The 22406-nt window shown below is 42.9% G+C and overlaps 1 protein-coding gene across 1 annotated transcript in view; it reads left to right on the forward strand.

Moving 5' to 3' along the window:
* Positions 1 to 2788: 2788 nt before the first annotated feature.
* DNAH2 (dynein axonemal heavy chain 2) overlaps positions 2789 to 22406 on the forward strand; it is a 92178-nt gene continuing 72560 nt past the window's right edge. Inside the window, 9 exon segments of the mRNA XM_075206423.1 lie at positions 2789 to 2970; positions 3792 to 3850; positions 16488 to 16658; positions 16742 to 16970; positions 17292 to 17402; positions 18068 to 18306; positions 18593 to 18784; positions 19007 to 19164; positions 20053 to 20140. Coding sequence (XP_075062524.1) covers positions 2850 to 2970; positions 3792 to 3850; positions 16488 to 16658; positions 16742 to 16970; positions 17292 to 17402; positions 18068 to 18306; positions 18593 to 18784; positions 19007 to 19164; positions 20053 to 20140 — 1368 coding nt within the window. The 5' untranslated portion in view covers positions 2789 to 2849.

Genomic DNA, 22406 nt, shown 5'->3' on the forward strand with positions numbered 1-22406 from the left:
ACGATGAAAGATGCTGCCCAGATTTTTTCCTTAATGGAACATTGAGTCCCAACAATTATTTATCCCTAGTTTAAAATATTAGGAGGTCGACTTCCTCAGCAGACATGCAGTGTTGCCAGGGGGGTGGCCTTTGCATCCGGAGGTGTTCTGCTGGTTGATCGAGAAGTGTGGTCTTCCGGACGTCTGGACCTCATGGCGTCTCACAACAACTGCCAGGTGCCCATGTTCTATTTCAGGACCCTTTGCCATGCTCAGTGGATGCCATGACCATGCCGTGGACAGTCCGTTTGGGGTACCTTTCCCCCTCCCTCCAATCCCGTTGCTTCCTTGGGTCCTATGTCGGGTCAAGTGGGAATGGATTCTGGTGATCCTGATCACCGCTGATTGGCTCCGTTGGGCCTGGTACACAGCCATCTTGCTCATGGCGGTGGGTCTTGGGTGTCGTCTGCCTCTTTACAGCAACCTCCGGTTCTAGGGTCCATTGCTTCCGTGAGGATTCACTGAACTTGGTGTTCTTTCTTGCCGTTTGCCATATCTAGTTTTCCATGACGACTGTGCTGTGTTATGCACGGTTTCTTCCTTCCAGTCCAAGGTTTTTTCTGGATTTCACATCAATTAGGAGATTGTGGTCCTGATCTTTTAGGTGGCTGCCTCTTCGGGTCAGGGTTCCTTAGCACTCTTGGACGTGTTCCATGCTTTATGGATTTACGTGGAAAGAACGTCCACTGTGCGACAGATGGATTCCCTTTTTTGTTTCGTACGAGGTTCACAAGAGGGGCTGGCCAGCTACAAAACAGACGATCGCTAGGTGGATAACGTCCACCATCAGACAGGCTTGTGTTAAGTCAGACCGGCTTGTGCCTGGTTGAGTCGTTGGGCATCCTCTCACACAGTGGGGGCCACTTGGGCTGTGTGTCACGGGGCTTTGGTGGATGAGCTCTGGCAGTCACCCGGTCCTCTGTCCACACTTTTATTAGTTTAAATTGCTTTAATGTTTTTGCGTCTCCTGATGCGAGTCTTGGCAGCAAGGTTTTGCGTGCTGTGTTGGCAGAGCGTTCCCCCTCTCAGGGGGCTGCTTTAGAACGTCCCTATAGTAGCAGTGTCCCCCAGATTGGGTGAAAGAGAAATGAGGATGTTTATACTTGCAGGAAACCTGTGTCGTACATCATATAAGGACATATACACTGACGTGTGCAATACAGAAGAATGGCTGGGATCAGTATACTATGTGTGTACTAATATAATGTATAACAATATATGCTGCTGTATGCGGTACACAGGGAGGATAAAATCGGGACTGTCTGGCATGAGGTGGGCGATAGGAACTCAGGCATTGCTTGTATAATTCTAATTTCCCATCAGAGTCACCACAACTCCTGTGTACAAGAGACGCAGCTGCACCAGTTATACCTGCACACCCATTACAGCAATTATTGTCGTTTATCCCCTAGCTACGCTCAATGGGAGGGGGGCATTGTGCCTGTAATTCACAGGAACATTGCACGGTAGTTTCAGATACATTTGGCTATTCATAGACCAAGCATGAAATAATGGGCATGTAACAAGCTCGCAGTGTGTTGCAGCGGATTCTCTTTTAACCGCTCATACCAGGCGCTGAGCTGGGCTCTACAGAGAGGACGGCATCCGTAACTCTCCTGCTGCTGTGAGAATACAGCCTCTAGTCGGCCAGGCATGCTTAGATTTGTGGTTCTGCCAAGCTGACGTGACTCAGTTTGCCCTCCTAAACTTCCCGCTATAATAAAAATTATTAACTCCTTATAAGGGTTTTCCACATTCATTTGATTTCATTAATTGACTGATGATATAACGACAAGGCTGAAAGAGGCTCAGAGGGAAGCTGGGAAGAAACAAGTATTTGGCTTCGGGGTTTCACTGATGCACAGTAACTGTCACATACGTATGAAATTAATTTGGAAAGACCTGTTTAGTTGCTATGAGATTTCATTTGGAGTTTTGAGACTTTGGTGTATCTGTTTTTGGCACCCCTCCTGATAGATATATACACGGCTGTGTCAGGGTGTTGTCACTGATCTGCACAGAGCTTGTTGGCTGTCTCAGAGATCAGGGAAATCAGCCGGTGAGCAGGGTCTGTGGGATTACTGGTGAAATCTGGCAGCTACAGCACTATGAATCAGCACTGGTAAATAAATGGTGGCCTGGCCAATCACAGGGCTTATTTACCTCATGTCCTTCATGGGGGCGCAGATGATGTGTTCAGTTACTTACAACGATTAACCCATTCACATCAGAAGGAACTGATAGTGCTGTTATTATGTATATATTGTGTGTCACCCTGCAGGGGGAGGGACAGACTCATAGCTCCCTTCTGTCCGGGTCACCCTGCAAGGGGAGGGACAGACTCATAGCTCCCTTATGTCTGTGTCACCCTACAGGCGGAGGGACAGACTCATAGCTCCCTTCTGTCTGCATCACCCTGCAACGGGAGGGACAGATCCATAGCTCCCTTCTGTCTGTGTCACTGTGTCACCCTGCAGGGGGAGGGCCAGACTCATAGTTCTTGTATTAAATCCTCCCTTCTGTCTGTGTCACCCTGCAGAGGGAGGGACAGACTCATAGCTCCCTTATGTTTGTGTTACCCTACAGGGGGAGGGACAGACTCATAGCTCCCTTATGTCTGTGTCACCCTACAGGGGGAGGGACAGACTCATAGCTCCCTTCTGTCTGCATCACCCTGCAACGGGAGGGACAGATCCATAGCTCCCTTCTGTCTGTGTCACCCTACCGGGCAAGGGACATTCTCACAGATTCCATGTTGATTCAGTTTAAGTAACTCCATTCCTATTTTTTCTAGGACCAGTACATGAACCATGTCCGACACAGAGATGATCAGCGTGTCCCCTGAGCTGCGTCCGAACACTTCAGACCAATCACTGTCGTCTTTAAGAGACGTGGAGAACCATATTACCGGCGACCAACCTGAAGAACACGGTAAGACAGTCGTCATGTAACCCCATATAAGACCAACGTGACTGTGAATCAGTGGCACTCAGTCTATCCTCCAGTAGTAGGGGACATAGATGGTGGGGGGTGTTTTACCTCTAGGAAGCAGGGCACTAGGAAAAGGAACTGACTCCACCCCCTGTTCCTTAGCTCCTCCTCCTTACCTGTTTTGGGAGCAGAGTATTGTTGGGATGTAGCTTGTCCTTATTATGCCAGATACAGGCCAGGTGCACACAGTGGGTTCTAATCTGAAACCTCTTTTATTTCTGTCAGAATGAGGTGGGACTCCAGCACATCAAGGATCGCTAATCCCTACTTCACAGAGTTCAGTACGGGTGGAGACTTGTCCTTTTTTTTTTCTGAACCATTCTATGTTCTGTGAAGACCTTGTGCAAGAATAGGGATCAACAATCCCATTTCTCATGTGTCTGTCGGTATGCACATTAACACTTTAGATGCCTCTACATGCAGTGATTCCGGAATTCATTATTTGCCCGGAATCCATCCAATGCCAGTCAGGACTGGCATAAACTCTTATAAACCATTGGTCATACACTATCTCCAATCATGTATGGTGAGGCCATATAAGAGAATCATCCGCCACTCACATTGAAAATGAGCGACCGGATCTACCGTTGTACGGCTGAAGATGTCATTTGCAGCAGTACTAGAGACGGCAAGCACTAGCTACCAGCTTGCAGTGGTGTGGTTAGGATATAGCCGTTTACATAAGTGCGGAAAGATCATGTTCACCACCAGGTGACCAATGACTAAACCTCTTATTGTTGTATGTCTCTTATTTCTCACAGCAGCGGATGAAGAGGACACGTCTTTCCCCTCTGAACTTGTCGAGGAACATTTAGATTTGGTAAGTAGGTGGCAGCTACTCAATGTTGTGGCGGTATTGTGCAGAGTGCAACCTAATACTCAGTTATCAGCACTAGAATAGCTGTGTGTGGCCAGCCTGTAAGTCTTTGGTACTATGCCAAGCTGGAGGTTGGCACAATGTCTGCCATGTTATATTCCTCGCCTTCTGCCATCAGTAGGTGTTATTCAATGCCTGGGGATATTTAACATGTTCTGATGTCAGTAAGGTATACTCAGCTCGTCCGTACGTCAGTAGTTTATATTCAGAGTGTTCTGAAATCAGACTGCACCAGATATGAAACTATTTTCCGCACATGTCAATTGAGTTTTCTCTCTGTGGCTCCATCGCCCAATACAGCCGCACTGCTCACTGTCTCTGTAAATGTACTAGGTGTTTAAATGTGTGTGTGTGTCATCTTCTTTATGTAGTACAGTAAGAGGTACGTTATACCCTACACATACATATTCTACACTGCTATATAGATACATCCGGTGTATATATTATTTAGCAGTATTATTTTTTAAGTTCTTCAAAGGCGCTCTCATTCCTTATCTCTTTATGACAATAATGAACGTTCCCTTGTGACAAAGACAGCAGAACAAAGAATTCAGTGTAGATGATCATGTGTCAGGAGAAGACACTGTGAGATACAAGAGAAACGATTTATATTTGGTGTAAAGTCACTGGACTGTGGCAAAGATGGAATATTAGATTAATGTAATCTATTGGAATCCTGTCATTTATTCCATCAGTAAAATATATGTGTTTGTTTTATAGTAGACAGATATTATAAGGCTTCCTATTGTGTAACATATGAGGATATTCCCATGATCATATTAAACCAGGAGCCTGCAGGACGGAGCGCTGTTATACATGTCACCGGAGCAGAGGGTGACTTGTACTATCCTTAGAATTCTACATTGTATGATATGACCCTCATATACAGGTGGGATTTAGCTTCACTGACACTTCAACGTTCCGTTACGGAACACACAGTCATGTGACACCACCGCTCTCCCAGTGTAAGTTATATTGTACCGGAGTGACATCACTACTGACCGCTTTTCACCGCCTACACGGATCTGTTCTACAGAATACACCTTGTCCATGTCCTGGTGTATTATAAGTGTGCGCTTGGTGTAGCGTTATTATCAGCATATTATTAGTGATAGCGAGACGCAGTGTGCCTATATCAGATGTGATTACAGTAGAAGTGCGCTGAGAGTGGGACGTGCCGCCCGGCTGCTTCTGCTGAAGCAGGGTTTGTTCTGGGCTGTGAACGGGGAGGTTGGAGGGGTTTGTGCGCAGCATCTGGCTCATGTTTTCCTCTTTGCACAACAGATGTTAGCAACGTGAAATCATTAGTCTGCAAATGTACTCGCCGGGAGGGAAGAGAGACAATTCTGCAAGTCTCATCCTCCATCAACCCCTCTGTGCGCTGTAATCTCTCTGTGTATTGTTCCTCTCTGTCGCTATAGCTCTGCAGAAACATCTTTCTGATTCATGTACTCCCATTATATTATGTTTCATATGTGGTACCTGTTTATCCCTTTACACCTCATTATAACTTCCCGTATTACGTTATGTAACTCCTCATTATAACCCCTCTGTATTACTCCATGTAACACCTCATTATAACCCCTCTGTATTACTCCATGTAACACCTCATTATAACCCCTCTGTATTACACCATGTAACAACTCCTTATATCTCCCTGTATTACTCCATGTAAAACGTCCTTATATCTCCCTGTATTACTCCATGTAACACCTCCTTATATCTCCCTGTATTACTCCATGTAACACCTCCTTATATCTCCCTGTATTACTCCATGTAAAACGTCCTTATATCTCCCTGTATTACTCCATGTAACACCTCCTTATATCTCCCTGTATTACTCCATGTAATATCTCCTTATATCTCCCTGTATTACTCCATGTAACACCTCCTTATATCTCCCTGTATTACTCCATGTAACACCTCCTTATATCTCCCTGTATTACTCCATGTAACACCTCCTTATATCTCCCTGTATTACTCCATGTAACACCTCCTTATATCTCCCTGTATTACTCCATGTAATATCTCCTTATATCTCCCTTTATTACTCCATGTAACACCTCCTTATATCTCCTGTATTACTCCATGTAACACCTCCTTATATCTCCCTGTATTACTCCATGTAACACCTCCTTATATCTCCCTGTATTACACCATGTAACACCTCCTTATATCTCCCTGTATTAATCCATGTAAAACGTCCTTATATCTCCCTGTATTACTCCATGTAACACCTCCTTATATCTCCCTGTATTACTCCATGTAACACCTCATTATATCTCCCTGTATTACACCATGTAACACCTCCTTATATCTTCCTGTATTACTCCATGTAACACCTCCTTATATCTCCCTGTATTACACCATGTAACACCTCCTTATATCTCCCTGTATTACTCCATGTAACACCTCCTTATATCTCCCTGTATTACACCATGTAACACCTCCTTATATCTCCCTGTATTACTCCATGTAACACCTCATTATATCTCCCCGTATTACACCATGTAACACCTCCTTATATCTCCCCGTATTACTCCATGTAACATCTCCTTATATCTCCCCGTATTACACCATGTAACACCTCCTTATATCTCCCTGTATTACTCCATGTAACACCTCCTTATATCTCCTTGTATTACTCCATGTAACACCTCCTTATATCTCCCTGTATTACTCCATGTAACACCTCCTTATATCTCCCTGTATTACTCCATGTAACACCTCCTTATATCTCTCTGTATTACTCCATGTAACATCTCCTTATATCTCCCTGTATTACTCCATGTAACATCTCCTTATATCTCCCTGTATTACTCCATGTAACATCTCCTTATATCTCCCTGTATTACTCCATGTAACACCTCCTTATATCTCCCTGTATTACTCCATGTAACACCTCCTTATATCTCCCTGTATTACTCCATGTAACACCTCCTTATATCTCCCTGTATTACTCCATGTAACACCTCCTTATATCTCCCTGTATTACTCCATGTAACACCTCATTATATCTCCCCGTATTACACCATGTAACACCTCCTTATATCTCCCCGTATTACTCCATGTAACATCTCCTTATATCTCCCCGTATTACACCATGTAACACCTCCTTATATCTCCCTGTATTACTCCATGTAACACCTCCTTATATCTCCTTGTATTACTCCATGTAACACCTCCTTATATCTCCCCGTATTACTCCATGTAACACCTCCTTATATCTCCCTGTATTACTCCATGTAACACCTCCTTATATCTCCCCGTATTACTCCATGTAACACCTCCTTATATCTCCCTGTATTACTCCATGTAACACCTCCTTATATCTCCCCGTATTACTCCATGTAACACCTCCTTATATCTCCCCGTATTACTCCATGTAACACCTCCTTATATCTCCTGTATTACTCCATGTAACATCTCCTTATATCTCCTTGTATTACTCCATGTAACATCTCCTTATATCTCCATGTATTACTCCATGTAACATCTCCTTATATCTCCCTGTATTACTCCATGTAACACCTCCTTATATCTCCCTGTATTACACCATGTAACACCTCCTTATATCTCCCTGTATTACACCATGTAACATCTCCTTATATCTCCCTGTATTACTCCATGTAACACCTCCTTATATCTCCCTTTATTACTCCATGTAACATCTCCTTATATCTCCCTGTATTACTCCATGTAACACCTCCTTATATCTCCCTGTATTACTCCATGTAACACCTCCTTATATATCCCTGTATTACTCCATGTAACACCTCCTTATATCTCCCTTTATTACACCATGTAACATCTCCTTATATCTCCCTGTATTACTCCATGTAACACCTCCTTATATCTCCCTGTATTACTCCATGTAACACCTCCTTATATCTCCCTGTATTACTCCATGTAACACCTCCTTATATCTCCCTGTATTACTCCATGTAACACCTCCTTATATCTCCTTGTATTACTCCATGTAACACCTCCTTATATCTCCCTGTATTACTCCATGTAACATCTCCTTATATCTCCCTGTATTACTCCATGTAACACCTCCTTATATCTCCCTGTATTACTCCATGTAACACCTCCTTATATCTCCCTGTATTACTCCATGTAAAACGTCCTTATATCTCCCTGTATTACTCCATGTAACACCTCCTTATATCTCCCTGTATTACTCCATGTAACACCTCCTTATATCTCCCTGTATTACTCCATGTAACACCTCCTTATATCTCCCTGTATTACTCCATGTAACACCTCATTATATCTCCCTGTATTACACCATGTAACACCTCCTTATATCTTCCTGTATTACTCCATGTAACACCTCCTTATATCTCCCTGTATTACACCATGTAACACCTCCTTATATCTCCCTGTATTACTCCATGTAACACCTCCTTATATCTCCCTGTATTACACCATGTAACACCTCCTTATATCTCCCTGTATTACTCCATGTAACACCTCATTATATCTCCCCGTATTACACCATGTAACACCTCCTTATATCTCCCCGTATTACTCCATGTAACATCTCCTTATATCTCCCCGTATTACACCATGTAACACCTCCTTATATCTCCCTGTATTACTCCATGTAACACCTCCTTATATCTCCCTGTATTACTCCATGTAACACCTCCTTATATCTCCCTGTATTACTCCATGTAACACCTCCTTATATCTCCTTGTATTACTCCATGTAACACCTCCTTATATCTCCCCGTATTACTCCATGTAACATCTCCTTATATCTCCCCGTATTACACCATGTAACACCTCCTTATATCTCCCTGTATTACTCCATGTAACACCTCCTTATATCTCCTTGTATTACTCCATGTAACACCTCCTTATATCTCCCTGTATTACTCCATGTAACACCTCCTTATATCTCCCTGTATTACTCCATGTAACACCTCCTTATATCTCTCTGTATTACTCCATGTAACATCTCCTTATATCTCCCTGTATTACTCCATGTAACATCTCCTTATATCTCCCTGTATTACTCCATGTAACATCTCCTTATATCTCCCTGTATTACTCCATGTAACACCTCCTTATATCTCCCTGTATTACTCCATGTAACACCTCCTTATATCTCCCTGTATTACTCCATGTAACACCTCCTTATATCTCCCTGTATTACTCCATGTAACACCTCCTTATATCTCCCTGTATTACTCCATGTAACACCTCATTATATCTCCCCGTATTACACCATGTAACACCTCCTTATATCTCCCCGTATTACTCCATGTAACATCTCCTTATATCTCCCCGTATTACACCATGTAACACCTCCTTATATCTCCCTGTATTACTCCATGTAACACCTCCTTATATCTCCTTGTATTACTCCATGTAACACCTCCTTATATCTCCCCGTATTACTCCATGTAACACCTCCTTATATCTCCCTGTATTACTCCATGTAACACCTCCTTATATCTCCCCGTATTACTCCATGTAACACCTCCTTATATCTCCCTGTATTACTCCATGTAACACCTCCTTATATCTCCTGTATTACTCCATGTAACATCTCCTTATATCTCCTTGTATTACTCCATGTAACATCTCCTTATATCTCCATGTATTACTCCATGTAACATCTCCTTATATCTCCCTGTATTACTCCATGTAACACCTCCTTATATCTCCCTGTATTACACCATGTAACACCTCCTTATATCTCCCTGTATTACACCATGTAACATCTCCTTATATCTCCCTGTATTACTCCATGTAACACCTCCTTATATCTCCCTTTATTACTCCATGTAACATCTCCTTATATCTCCCTGTATTACTCCATGTAACACCTCCTTATATCTCCCTGTATTACTCCATGTAACACCTCCTTATATATCCCTGTATTACTCCATGTAACACCTCCTTATATCTCCCTTTATTACACCATGTAACATCTCCTTATATCTCCCTGTATTACTCCATGTAACACCTCCTTATATCTCCCTGTATTACTCCATGTAACACCTCCTTATATCTCCCTGTATTACTCCATGTAACACCTCCTTATATCTCCCTGTATTACTCCATGTAACACCTCCTTATATCTCCTTGTATTACTCCATGTAACACCTCCTTATATCTCCCTGTATTACTCCATGTAACATCTCCTTATATCTCCCTGTATTACTCCATGTAACACCTCCTTATATCTCCCTGTATTACTCCATGTAACACTTCCTTATATCTCCCTGTATTACTCCATGTAACACCTCCTTATATCTCTCTGTATTACTCCATGTAACACCTCCTTATATCTCCCTGTATTACTCCATGTAACACCTCCTTATATCTCCCTGTATTACTCCATGTAACACGTCCTTATATCTCCCTGTATTACTCCATGTAACATCTCCTTATATCTCCTGTATTACTCCATGTAACACCTCCTTATATCTCCCTGTATTACTCCATGTAACATCTCCTTATATCTCCTGTATTACTCCATGTAACACCTCCTTATATCTCCCTGTATTACTCCATGTAACACCTCCTTATATCTCCCTGTATTACTCCATGTAACACCTCCTTATATCTCCCTGTATTACTCCATGTAACACCTCCTTATATCTCCCTGTATTACACCATGTAACACCTCATTATATCTCCCTGTATTACTCCATGTAACACCTCCTTATATCTCCCTGTATTACTCCATGTAACACCTCCTTATATCTCCCTGTATTACTCCATGTAACACCTCATTATATCTCCCTGTATTACTCCATGTAACACCTCCTTATATCTCCTGTATTACTCCATGTAACACCTCCTTATATCTCCCTGTATTACACCACGTAACACCTCCTTATATCTCGCTGTATTACTCCACGTAACACCTCCTTATATCTCCCTGTATTACTCCACGTAACACCTCCTTATATCTCCCTGTATTACTCCATGTAACACCTCCTTATATCTCCCTGTATTACTCCATGTAACACCTCCTTATATCTCCCTGTATTACACCATGTAACACCTCATTATATCTCCCTGTATTACACCATGTAACACCTCCTTATATCTCCCTGTATTACACCATGTAACACCTCATTATATCTCCCTGTATTACACCATGTAACACCTCCTTATATCTCCCTGTATTACACCATGTAACACCTCCTTATATCTCCCTGTATTACTCCATGTAACACCTCCTTATATCTCCCTGTATTACTCCATGTAACACCTCCTTATATCTCCCTGTATTACACCATGTAACACCTCATTATATCTCCCTGTATTACACCATGTAACACCTCCTTATATCTCCCTGTATTACACCATGTAACACCTCCTTATATCTCCCTGTATTACTCCATGTAACACCTCCTTATATCTCCCTGTATTACTCCATGTAACACCTCCTTATATCTCCCTGTATTACTCCATGTAACACCTCCTTATATCTCCCTGTATTACTCCATGTAACACCTCCTTATATCTCCCTGTATTACTCCATGTAACACCTCATTATATCTCCCTGTATTACTCCATGTAACACCTCCTTATATCTCCTGTATTACTCCATGTAACACCTCCTTATATCTCCTGTATTACTCCATGTAACACCTCCTTATATATCCCCGTATTACTCCATGTAACACCTCCTTATATCTCCCTGTATTACTCCATGTAACACATCCTTATATCTCCCCGTATTACTCCATGTAACATCTCCTTATATCTCCCCGTATTACTCCATGTAACACCTCCTTATATATCCCCGTATTACTCCATGTAACATCTCCTTATATCTCCCCGTATTACTCCATGTAACACCTCCTTATATCTCCCCGTATTACTCCATGTAACATCTCCTTATATCTCCCTGTATTACTCCATGTAACACCTCCTTATATCTCCCTGTATTACTCCATGTAACGCCTCCTTATATCTCCCCGTATTACTCCATGTAACATCTCCTTATATCTCCCCGTATTACTCCATGTAACATCTCCTTATATCTCCCCGTATTACTCCATGTAACACCTCCTTATATCTCCCTGTATTACTCCATGTAACACCTCCTTATATATCCCTGTATTACTCCATGTAACACCTCCTTATATCTCCCTGTATTACACCATCTAACACCTCATTATATCTCCCTGTATTACACCATGTAACACCTCATTATATCTCCCTGTATTACTCCATGTAACACCTCCTTATATCTCCCTGTATTACTCCATGTAACACATCCTTATATCTCCCCGTATTACTCCATGTAACACCTCCTTATATCTCCCTGTATTACTCCATGTAACACCTCCTTATATCTCCCCGTATTACTCCATGTAACACCTCTTTATATCTCCCCGTATTACTCCATGTAACACCTCCTTATATCTCCTGTATTACTCCATGTAACACCTCCTTATATCACCCTGTATTACACCATGTAACATCTCCTTATATCTCCCCGTATTACTCCATGTAACACCTCCTTATATCTCCCTGTATTACACCATGTAACACCTCCTTATATCTCCCTGTATTACTCCATGTAACATCTCCTTATATCTCCCTGTATTACTCCATGTAACACCTCCTTATATCTCCCCGTATTACACCATGTAACATCTCCTTATATCTCCCCGTATTACTCCATGTAACACCTCCTTATATCTCCCTGTATTACACCATGTAACACCTCCTTATATCTCCCTGTATTACACCATGTAACACCTCCTTATATCTCCCTGTATTACACCATGTAACACCTCCTTATATCTCCCTGTATTACACCATGTAACACCTCCTTATATATCCCCGTATTACTCCATGTAACACCTCCTTATATCTCCCTGTATTACACCATGTAACACCTCCTTATATATCCCCGTATTACTCCATGTAACATCTCCTTATATCTCCCTGTATTACACCATGTAACATCTCCTTATATCTCCCTGTATTACACCATGTAACATCTCCTTATATCTCCTGTATTACTTAATGTAACATCTCCTTATATCTCCCCGTATTACTCCATGTAACACCTCCTTATATCTCCCTGTATTACTCCATGTAACATCTCCTTATATCTCCCTGTATTACTCCATGTAACACCTCCTTATATCTCCCCGTATTACTCCATGTAACACCTCCTTATATCTCCCTGTATTACTCCATGTAACACCTCCTTATATCTCCCCGTATTACTCCATGTAACACCTCCTTATATCTCCCTGTATTACTCCATGTAACATCTCCTTATATCTCCCTGTATTACTCCATGTAACATCTCCTTATATCTCCCTGTATTACTCCATGTAACACCTCCTTATATCTCCCTGTATTACTCCATGTAACACCTCCTTATATCTCCTGTATTACTCCATGTAACATCTCCTTATATCTCCCTGTATTACTCCATGTAACACCTCCTTATATCTCCCTGTATTACTCCATGTAACACCTCCTTATATCTCCCTGTATTACTCCATGTAACACCTCCTTATATCTCCCTGTATTACTACATGTAACACCTCCTTATATCTCCCTGTATTACACCATGTAACACCTCCTTATATCTCCCTGTATTACTCCATGTAACATCTCCTTATATCTCCCTGTATTACTCCATGTAACATCTCCTTATATCTCCCTGTATTACTCCATGTAACATCTCCTTATATCCCCTGTATTACTCCATGTAACACCTCCTTATATCTCCCTGTATTACTCCATGTAACACCTCCTTATATCTCCCCGTATTACTCCATGTAACACCTCCTTATATCTCCCTGTATTACTCCATGTAACACCTCCTTATATCTCCCCGTATTACTCCATGTAACACCTCCTTATATCTCCCCGTATTACACCATGTAACACCTCCTTATATCTCCCCGTATTACTCCATGTAACATCTTCTTATATCTCCTGTATTACTCCATGTAACATCTTCTTATATCTCCTGTATTACTCCATGTAACATCTCCTTATATCTCCCTGTATTACTCCATGTAACATCTCCTTATATCTCCCTGTATTACTCCATGTAACATCTCCTTATATCCCCTGTATTACTCCATGTAACACCTCCTTATATCTCCCTGTATTACTTAATGTAACATCTCCTTATATCTCCCTGTATTACTCCATGTAACATCTCCTTATATCTCCCTGTATTACTCCATGTAACACCTCCTTATATCTCCCTGTATTACTCCATGTAACACCTCCTTATATCTCCCTGTATTACTCCATGTAACACCTCCTTATATCTCCCTGTATTACTACATGTAACACCTCCTTATATCTCCCTGTATTACACCATGTAACACCTCCTTATATCTCCCTGTATTACTCCATGTAACACCTCCTTATATCTCCCTGTATTACTCCATGTAACATCTCCTTATATCTCCCTGTATTACTCCATGTAACATCTCCTTATATCTCCCTGTATTACTCCATGTAACATCTCCTTATATCCCCTGTATTACTCCATGTAACACCTCCTTATATCTCCCTGTATTACTCCATGTAACACCTCCTTATATCTCCCCGTATTACTCCATGTAACACCTCCTTATATCTCCCTGTATTACTCCATGTAACACCTCCTTATATCTCCCCGTATTACTCCATGTAACACCTCCTTATATCTCCCCGTATTACACCATGTAACACCTCCTTATATCTCCCCGTATTACTCCATGTAACATCTTCTTATATCTCCTGTATTACTCCATGTAACATCTTCTTATATCTCCTGTATTACTCCATGTAACATCTCCTTATATCTCCCTGTATTACTCCATGTAACATCTCCTTATATCTCCCTGTATTACTCCATGTAACATCTTCTTATATCTCCTGTATTACTCCATGTAACACCTCCTTATATCTCCCTGTATTACTTAATGTAACATCTCCTTATATCTCCCTGTATTACTCCATGTAACATCTCCTTATATCTCCCTGTATTACACCATGTAACACCTCCTTATATCTCCCTGTATTACTTAATGTAACATCTCCTTGTATCCCTTCATATTACTCCATATAACATGTACGTTTACAGTAACTTCATTTCTTGTGCAATATTACCCCTCCTCCTTGCACTCCTAAAACCCACCCATTGTGACAGGATAGATCGCCTATGCCACCCTGTCTGTTGTTGCTGGAAACCGGCTGGGCTTACTTTGCCACCGCCCCCTTTCGTTTCCCCAAATACACCCCTCCTGCCGAAGTAGGAGGAGCCTGCTGCCACCACTGGACTCCTTTATGTCATCCAGAACTACGTTCCTTCTTGGTAACTGTCGCTGCTAGGGTACTCCCGTGCTGGTACACCTGGGCTGGTACCCCTGACCGCTTACTATGGATGAGGGTGCTGTAGATGGGTACCCCCTGGCCTATCACACTGGCCAGAGCTGCTGGGTAGCGGGCAGAGCGGTGGTACTGGAGAGCTGGGTCCAAACCTCAGACAGCTGGAGGATGGATAATATTTATGGTATAATCTGTAGGTCACAGGATTACAGTAATATTGAAGAAGTTGTCAAGCAGGGTCTTGAAGCAAGGACAGTTCCACTGATTAATGGTATCAGTGATCAGGTCAGATGGAACATCAGAATGATAGATTTCAGTTTACAAGGCCTCTCTTTTTACACAGTTTTAGACACAGCCTCACAGGCTATTTTTAGAATCAGGATGCAATTCGTTTACCCAAACATGGATTTACATGCAATACAAAGCTAACAATATTTACGCTTATCTGTGATATCCTAAAACGTTGCTTTGATTTCCTTCTTCTTATTTTGGACACAATGGACATCTGACAGCAAGTCTAATTACCCCTTCCTTTCCCTTAAATGGTATTGGACACTCACATAAAAAGGTCTAATTAACATGAAATTAGCATGGGTGCTTTCTTCCATCATTTGCAGAATACACATTTCCTCCAATAAAAAAGAATTCCCCAAGAAAAGTTTGAAAACCCTAAACAAGGCATTTCCTTACACCAAGATACACACAAGACTTCCTAAACAAAGGCTTAGTGTATCAGATATATACATCAAAGATAATGTATTTCCTCTAGCAAGGAGTTTCTTCCCTGGTCACAGAAATAAAGATTTTCCTTACCAAAATATACACAATATATAAAAAAATAAGTGCATTTGCAATTATATAAATGAGCGCCTTGCGCCATTTCCTTTAAATAAATTTATACCATAAGTGATCCAGTCACAACCATGTTGCACCTTGTCGAGGAATCTAGAGCGTGTCCTTTTTTCTCCAGTCCACATTTTCTTCTCCAATTTGAAAAGATGTTTTCGCTGTCAGGGTTTTCTACATAGATAATAATAGAAAGATGATGTTGAGCCTCTCCATGCAGAATACAGGGCAGGTGGCTGTATACAAGCTCAGAGAACTCATTAATCCCTCTTCCTCAGGATGAGACCTCTGTGTACCACCGTCTTTCTCTGTGTATCCTGTCTTCTGTTGGCTCCCATAGATACTCTTGATTATAGTAACTGCTTTGTAGAGACCGGTAAGATTAGCTTGTGTCTCTTCCCAGAAACCAAACTTGAAGCAAAGGGTTGTTCTCAGCCACCTGACATCTGAAATATGGACCCCCGAGCTCGATGCTGCCATGGACCTCTTTGTGTCAGACGTCGCACAGGAGACCCTGTCTGTGTACTTTGACCCCCACACCGGACTGCATGCAGAGCCCAACGTGCCAGGACAGGTGGGTGAGGTTTGGCATCATCTACTGCACTTTGAAGGCAAGACATCAAATTCTAATTTCCTCTCATGCATGTTCTCTGACAGAATGTGGAGCAGTTAATCTACTTCATCAGAAAAGAGCGGGCCCCTCTAACCCCGGAGAACCTAGAAGAGAACCTAGAGTTTGGATCTGTGCGAGGGTCTTACATCGTAGCTCTACTGAGACTCATGAACGGAATCTACGCTCCCTACATCTTCACCAACACCAGCTGGCCGGAGAGTATCCGTAACAACTTCTCGGCTCATGCCCACCGCTTCCTTGCAGCACTCACTGGTGAACATTGCTGCTTTGCAATTGTCAAAGTTTCTTAATTCTCTCTCTGCTTGTTGTTATATTAGTAAATAGAGGAAGATACTTGGTGTCAATGTCCACTACAACTTTAGAACTGTCACCTTCATTAATTGACGTTTATTCCGTTTTGCTCTACTTCGTTAGTCTCATTTATGTCTTAAATCACTCATGGTTGATGGGACACCAAAACTGTCTTTATTAAATGGGGTAAGTTTGGGATAACTTTTTTTTTTTTACCGTGACACCCGCAGAAGTTGCGTTGTTTTTATGTTGCGTCTAAGATTCTTCCTCTTCTACCTCCAGATGTCCGGTATAAGTTGCAGGGACATACTGTCCTCTACATTCCCATCGAAGCCATGAATTTAGATGCTGAGGTTGCTGTAAAGGACAAAGAGCTGGTTCAGAGGCTGGAGAGTGAGTTTTTCTTTAATATCAGAAATGTTTCCTTGTTTCTTGTAATTGGAAGATTGGGCAACTAAGTACCCAGAGTCCTGCACATTTTCTAAGTCTACTTACCCTCCATGTGGTTCTTGGTCCTTCTGAATGCATCAAAGAGCTTTCCACACACACACGGGGCATAACTATAGAAGATCAGATTATCCACAAGGTAACCTAAGCAGGTACCTAGAAATGTCGTGGCAGAGGAACATGGGAAGTTTACAGGTACTCACCAACAAGCAGTGGGTGTGAAACTTAAACAAGGAGATAATGGTCGCCAAGACCCAGAGTCCATAAGCAAGTGAGGAATATGTTTTATTTTACCAAAGGGAACCGCTTTAGAAAATACAAATATTCAGTAGGGCAGGAAAACTAGTTGCATACACTGAAGCTTCTGTTTAGACATCTCAGTGATTGACCTGAAATTGAGCCGAGGGTGGTGGACTAAGATGACTTTGAGTAAACAGATCTCTTCTGACAACCAAGGGAAGCTGAGGTTACTTTTTTCTGTTTTATGACATATTATTTTCTCTTTTATCTTTTCTGTAATAACTTTCTTACCCTGCATCACATAAGGGATGAAAGGAGCATAGGGGTTTATTGTTCTTGTGTGTAGATGTCTGCGTTTTCCTCTTTTTCAGCTGCTATGGTTCACTGGACTCGACAGATCAAGGAGGTTCTCAGTGCACAGGAAGCCTTGGAGATGGGGGAGAGCTCAGGACCTCTGGAGGAGATTGAGTTTTGGAAAGACAGATGCACCGATCTGTCGGGCATTAGCACGCAACTGGACAAGCCTGGGGTCAAACACATTGAACTCATCCTTGAGATGGCAAAGTCTTCCTATGTGGGACCATTTAAGAAATTGTCCAAGCAGATCCAGGTGAGAGAAGGTTGGACAATCTCCTTCCGACTCTGTCAGTGTAATAATATATCTAATTTTTTTAAGGCTATCTGCTCTCGCTTCTCTGTTACACCTGGTAGGACAATATCTAATCTGATGATTTATTTTATCTCCTGTCTTCCTGCTTTATCTTCACGTTTTTCTTCTCTTGTGTCAATAGGACAACTTCATGCCACACTGCAAGTAACGCTCCAAGTCTTAGTTAAGCATTCTTTATCTTCTCGTGCCAACTATTTTCTTTCTGTGTGGGTCTTTCCTCTCACAGAACGGGTCTCTCCAGGCTCAGTCCAACCTGAGTTTCCTGTCTGTGCTGAAACAACCATTTGAAGAGCTGATGTCCCTGAAGCTAAAGGAGATTCCTGACAAACTTCCTCGTCTCCTCAATCTCGTCCGCGTCATCTGGGTCAACTCTCCCTACTACAACACCCGGGAATGCCTCACCTCGCTTTTCCGGAAGGTAAGAAACTGAAGCCATCAGGTCAAAATGTTGGGTGGAAAGTTACGTTCCTTGTCTCTTTAGAAGAGAAGAGATCTAAGAGGACAACCAACATAAATGGGAACGTTTGTTGGACTTTATTTTACAACGATAGATTCTATCTCCTGCACTCCACCTACCTCTTCTGTCCTGTCCCACTGAGATGGGTTCCTGGGATGTTAACCGCACAACTCATCTTTTCAGATAAGTAATGAAATAATCCGACTGTGCAGCCGAGAAATATCTCTAGACCGTATCTTTGATGGCTACATCACATCAAGTCGGGAGGTGTTAAAAGATTGCATCTTCTGCTGCACGTCGTGGAAGGAGCAGTATGTGAGAGCAGCTCAGGTTCACCAGAGGTACGTGGGAGCGAACAGGGGCATCGGAGGGGGGATATTATAAAAACAAGGGCAATTTATTGAAGAGAGTAAAATAAAACCACTGACGTGACGTGAAGAACATTGATGATCTCATTACAATTGCACCTGTCAAGGGATGGGATATATTAGGCAGCAAGTGAACAGTTAGTTCTTGAAGTTGAGGTGTTGGAAGCAAGTGTGAGGATCTGAGCGACTTTGTGATGACTAGACGACTGGGTCAGAGCATCGACAGGGTCATGGGCGCCCAAGGCTCATTGATGCGCGTAGGGAGCGAAGGCTGCCCCGTCTGGTCCAGGTAGTGTGATGCTCTGGGCAATGTTCAGCTGGGAATCATTAGGTCCTGGCACTCATGTGGATGTTACTTTGACACGTACAACCTACCTAAACATTGGTGCAGACCAAGTACACCCTTCATGGTAACGATATTCCCTGATGTCAGTGACCTCTTTCAGCAGGATAATGCGCCCTGCCACGTTGCAGAAATTATTCAGGAATGGTTTGAGGAACATGACAAAGAGTTCAAGGTGTTGACTTGGCCTCCAAATTCCCCAGATCTCAATCTGATCGAGCATCTGTGGGATGTGCTGAAAAAACAAGTCCGAGCCATGGAGGTCCCACCTCACAACTTACAGGACTTAAAGGATCTGATGCTAACGTCTTGGTGCCTGATACAACAGGACACCTTCATGGGTCTTGTAGAGTCCGTACCTCAATGGGTCAGAGCTGTTTTGGCAGCACGAGAGGAACCTACACAATATTAGGCAGGTGGTTTTAATGTTGTGGCTGATTGGTGTATGTCATTATGTTACATGTGTGAGTATACCGAGCTGATCAATCCTACTCATTGCCAGATGTTATGTTTTCCAGGTTTTCCAAAGTTGGATGGATTTTGGATCAAACCAGTATCTTTGCTCAAGTGGATGCCTTTATACAACGCTGCAAAGATCTCCTGGAGGTATATCATACATGCCAAATTAATTATAAGTCTACGTCTACTTCTCTCCCACATCAATCTGACATACAAGTGTTACTTCCCATGCAGGGTGACACAGACAGAAGGGAGCTATGAGTTTGTCCCTCCCCCTGCAGGGTGACACAGACAGAAGGGAGCTATGAGTCTGTCCCTCCCCCTGCAGGGTGACACAGTGACACAGACAGAAGGAAGCTATGAGTCTGTCCCTCCCCCTGCAGGGTGACACAGTCAGAAGGGAGCTATGAGTCTGCTCCTCCTGCAGGGTGACATAGTGACAGAAGGGAGCTATGAGTATGTCCCTCCCCCTGCAGGGTGACACAGTCAGAAGGGAGCTATGAGTCTGCTCCTCCTGCAGGGTGACATAGTGACAGAAGGGAGCTGTGAGTATGTCCCTCCTCCTGCAGGGTGACACAGTGACAGAAGGGAGCTATGAGTCTGTCCCTCCTCCTGCAGGGTGACACAGTGACACACACAGAAGGGAGCTATGAGTCTGTCCCTCCACCTGCAGGGTGACACAGTGATACAGACAGAAGGGAGCTATGAGTCTGTCCCTCCCCCTGCAGGGTGACACAGACAGAAGGGAGCTATGAGTTTGTCCCTCACCCTGCAGGGTGACACAGTGACAGAGAGAATGATGTGAGGCTGTAAGGTGACATGGGAGAGCTGTATGAGAGTGACAGGTTGTCGATCAATGTATCCTGTGTGTTACCTCTGCTGGTAGTTAATAAGTGTAGAGTCGTTGGTGCATCCTACCTCAATCCCTATTATAAGCCCCTATTCAGCTGTGCTGCGGGGAGCTGGTAGCTGCCGTATTCGTGTGGCATGTTGCTATGGCAATAGAGAGTGTAACAGACTTATATGTGAGCTGCTCCTGCCGTGTGCCAGAGCGAGGAGAGGTGGAGGTCGGAGTAACCCTTCCTCTTCCAAATGTCTCTAACAGATTGATGGGGCTAAGGTAACCAATGCTACACTCAGGGGGCCACAGGTGCTACACTCAGGGGGCCACAGGTGCTACACTCAGGGCCCACAGGTGCTACACTCAGGGCCCACAGGTGCTACACTCAGGGGCCACAGGTGCTACACTCAGGGACCACAGGTGCTACACTCAGGGGCCACAGGTGTTACACTCAGGGCCCAAAGGTGCTACACTCAGGGGCCACAGGTGCTACACTCAGGGCCCACAGGTGCTACACTCAGGGCCCACAGGTGCTACACTCAGGGACCACAGGTGCTACACTCAGGGGCCACAGGTGTTACACTCAGGGGCCACAGGCAGGCCAGGCTTTATTCACCACCTTTATAATGTCTTTTGCCTAGTTCGAGGACTTGTGGAACTAGAAGTACCAGCATATCCCATGATAACTTGTAACTCGACCACAACTCAAACCACCTACACCTGGCCTAAGTAAAGGATTCATTAGATTAAATTAGACTTGTTCTGTATGTACTAAGCCGTACTCTATTGAGTTAGTGAAACCACATTAATGACCTCTACAGCTTGGACATGAAAAGCTAAACGTGCGCCTCTCTGCCGCGCTCGCGTTTCCTTTCATGGAGAGGCCATAAAATGTGTCATAGAACATATGAAACACCTCCTTTATTATCCCTATTTTCTTCTGACTATTTCCAGCAGTGAAGCGATTTGGGGCAGTTTGAGCTCATACTGTGTAAATAATAGAAGGTGAACAGATTTTTGGAAATTACTTTAGTGACGCTCTACACAGAACTTTTTAACTCTTTAAAGGTTTTTATATTTTTTACTTTTGATAAAAAAAACAAAAAACTTTCAGTGGTTTACATAAGGGGACATAGTTAAGGCAGGGGCGGCAGGACGATGCTTTGTTAGAATCACTCTTTTCATTATATGGCACGATTTTTCTCCTAAATCACTGCTTGGGTTAGACCCATTCATACCTTTAATGAATTATGAGAATGAGGCGACATGGGGTCTGTTTTATTACATTTATTACTTTTAATTGTTGAAGCTGATTTTTGTTCTTTACATTGGGCCTTGAAATGCGCTTCTCAGCCAAATTGTACAACGCGTCTAATTAAAAGTATAAGGAGGAGACCCGACCTCCGTTGATAGGACCTAGTATAAATTGTTACGTGGACGTGGCTGTGGGCCCATCTGTACAGCAAAGGACACCTCGAAAAATGTGCCCTCTCTATCCCTTTATCTCATTTCAGTAATCTCGCTCATCAAAATAAAATCTTATTTTTGCATTTTTTCCAAAAACCGAGGCTC

This window comes from Mixophyes fleayi, chromosome 4 (genome assembly GCF_038048845.1).
Source record: "Mixophyes fleayi isolate aMixFle1 chromosome 4, aMixFle1.hap1, whole genome shotgun sequence".
Taxonomy (NCBI): Eukaryota; Metazoa; Chordata; class Amphibia; order Anura; family Limnodynastidae; genus Mixophyes; species Mixophyes fleayi.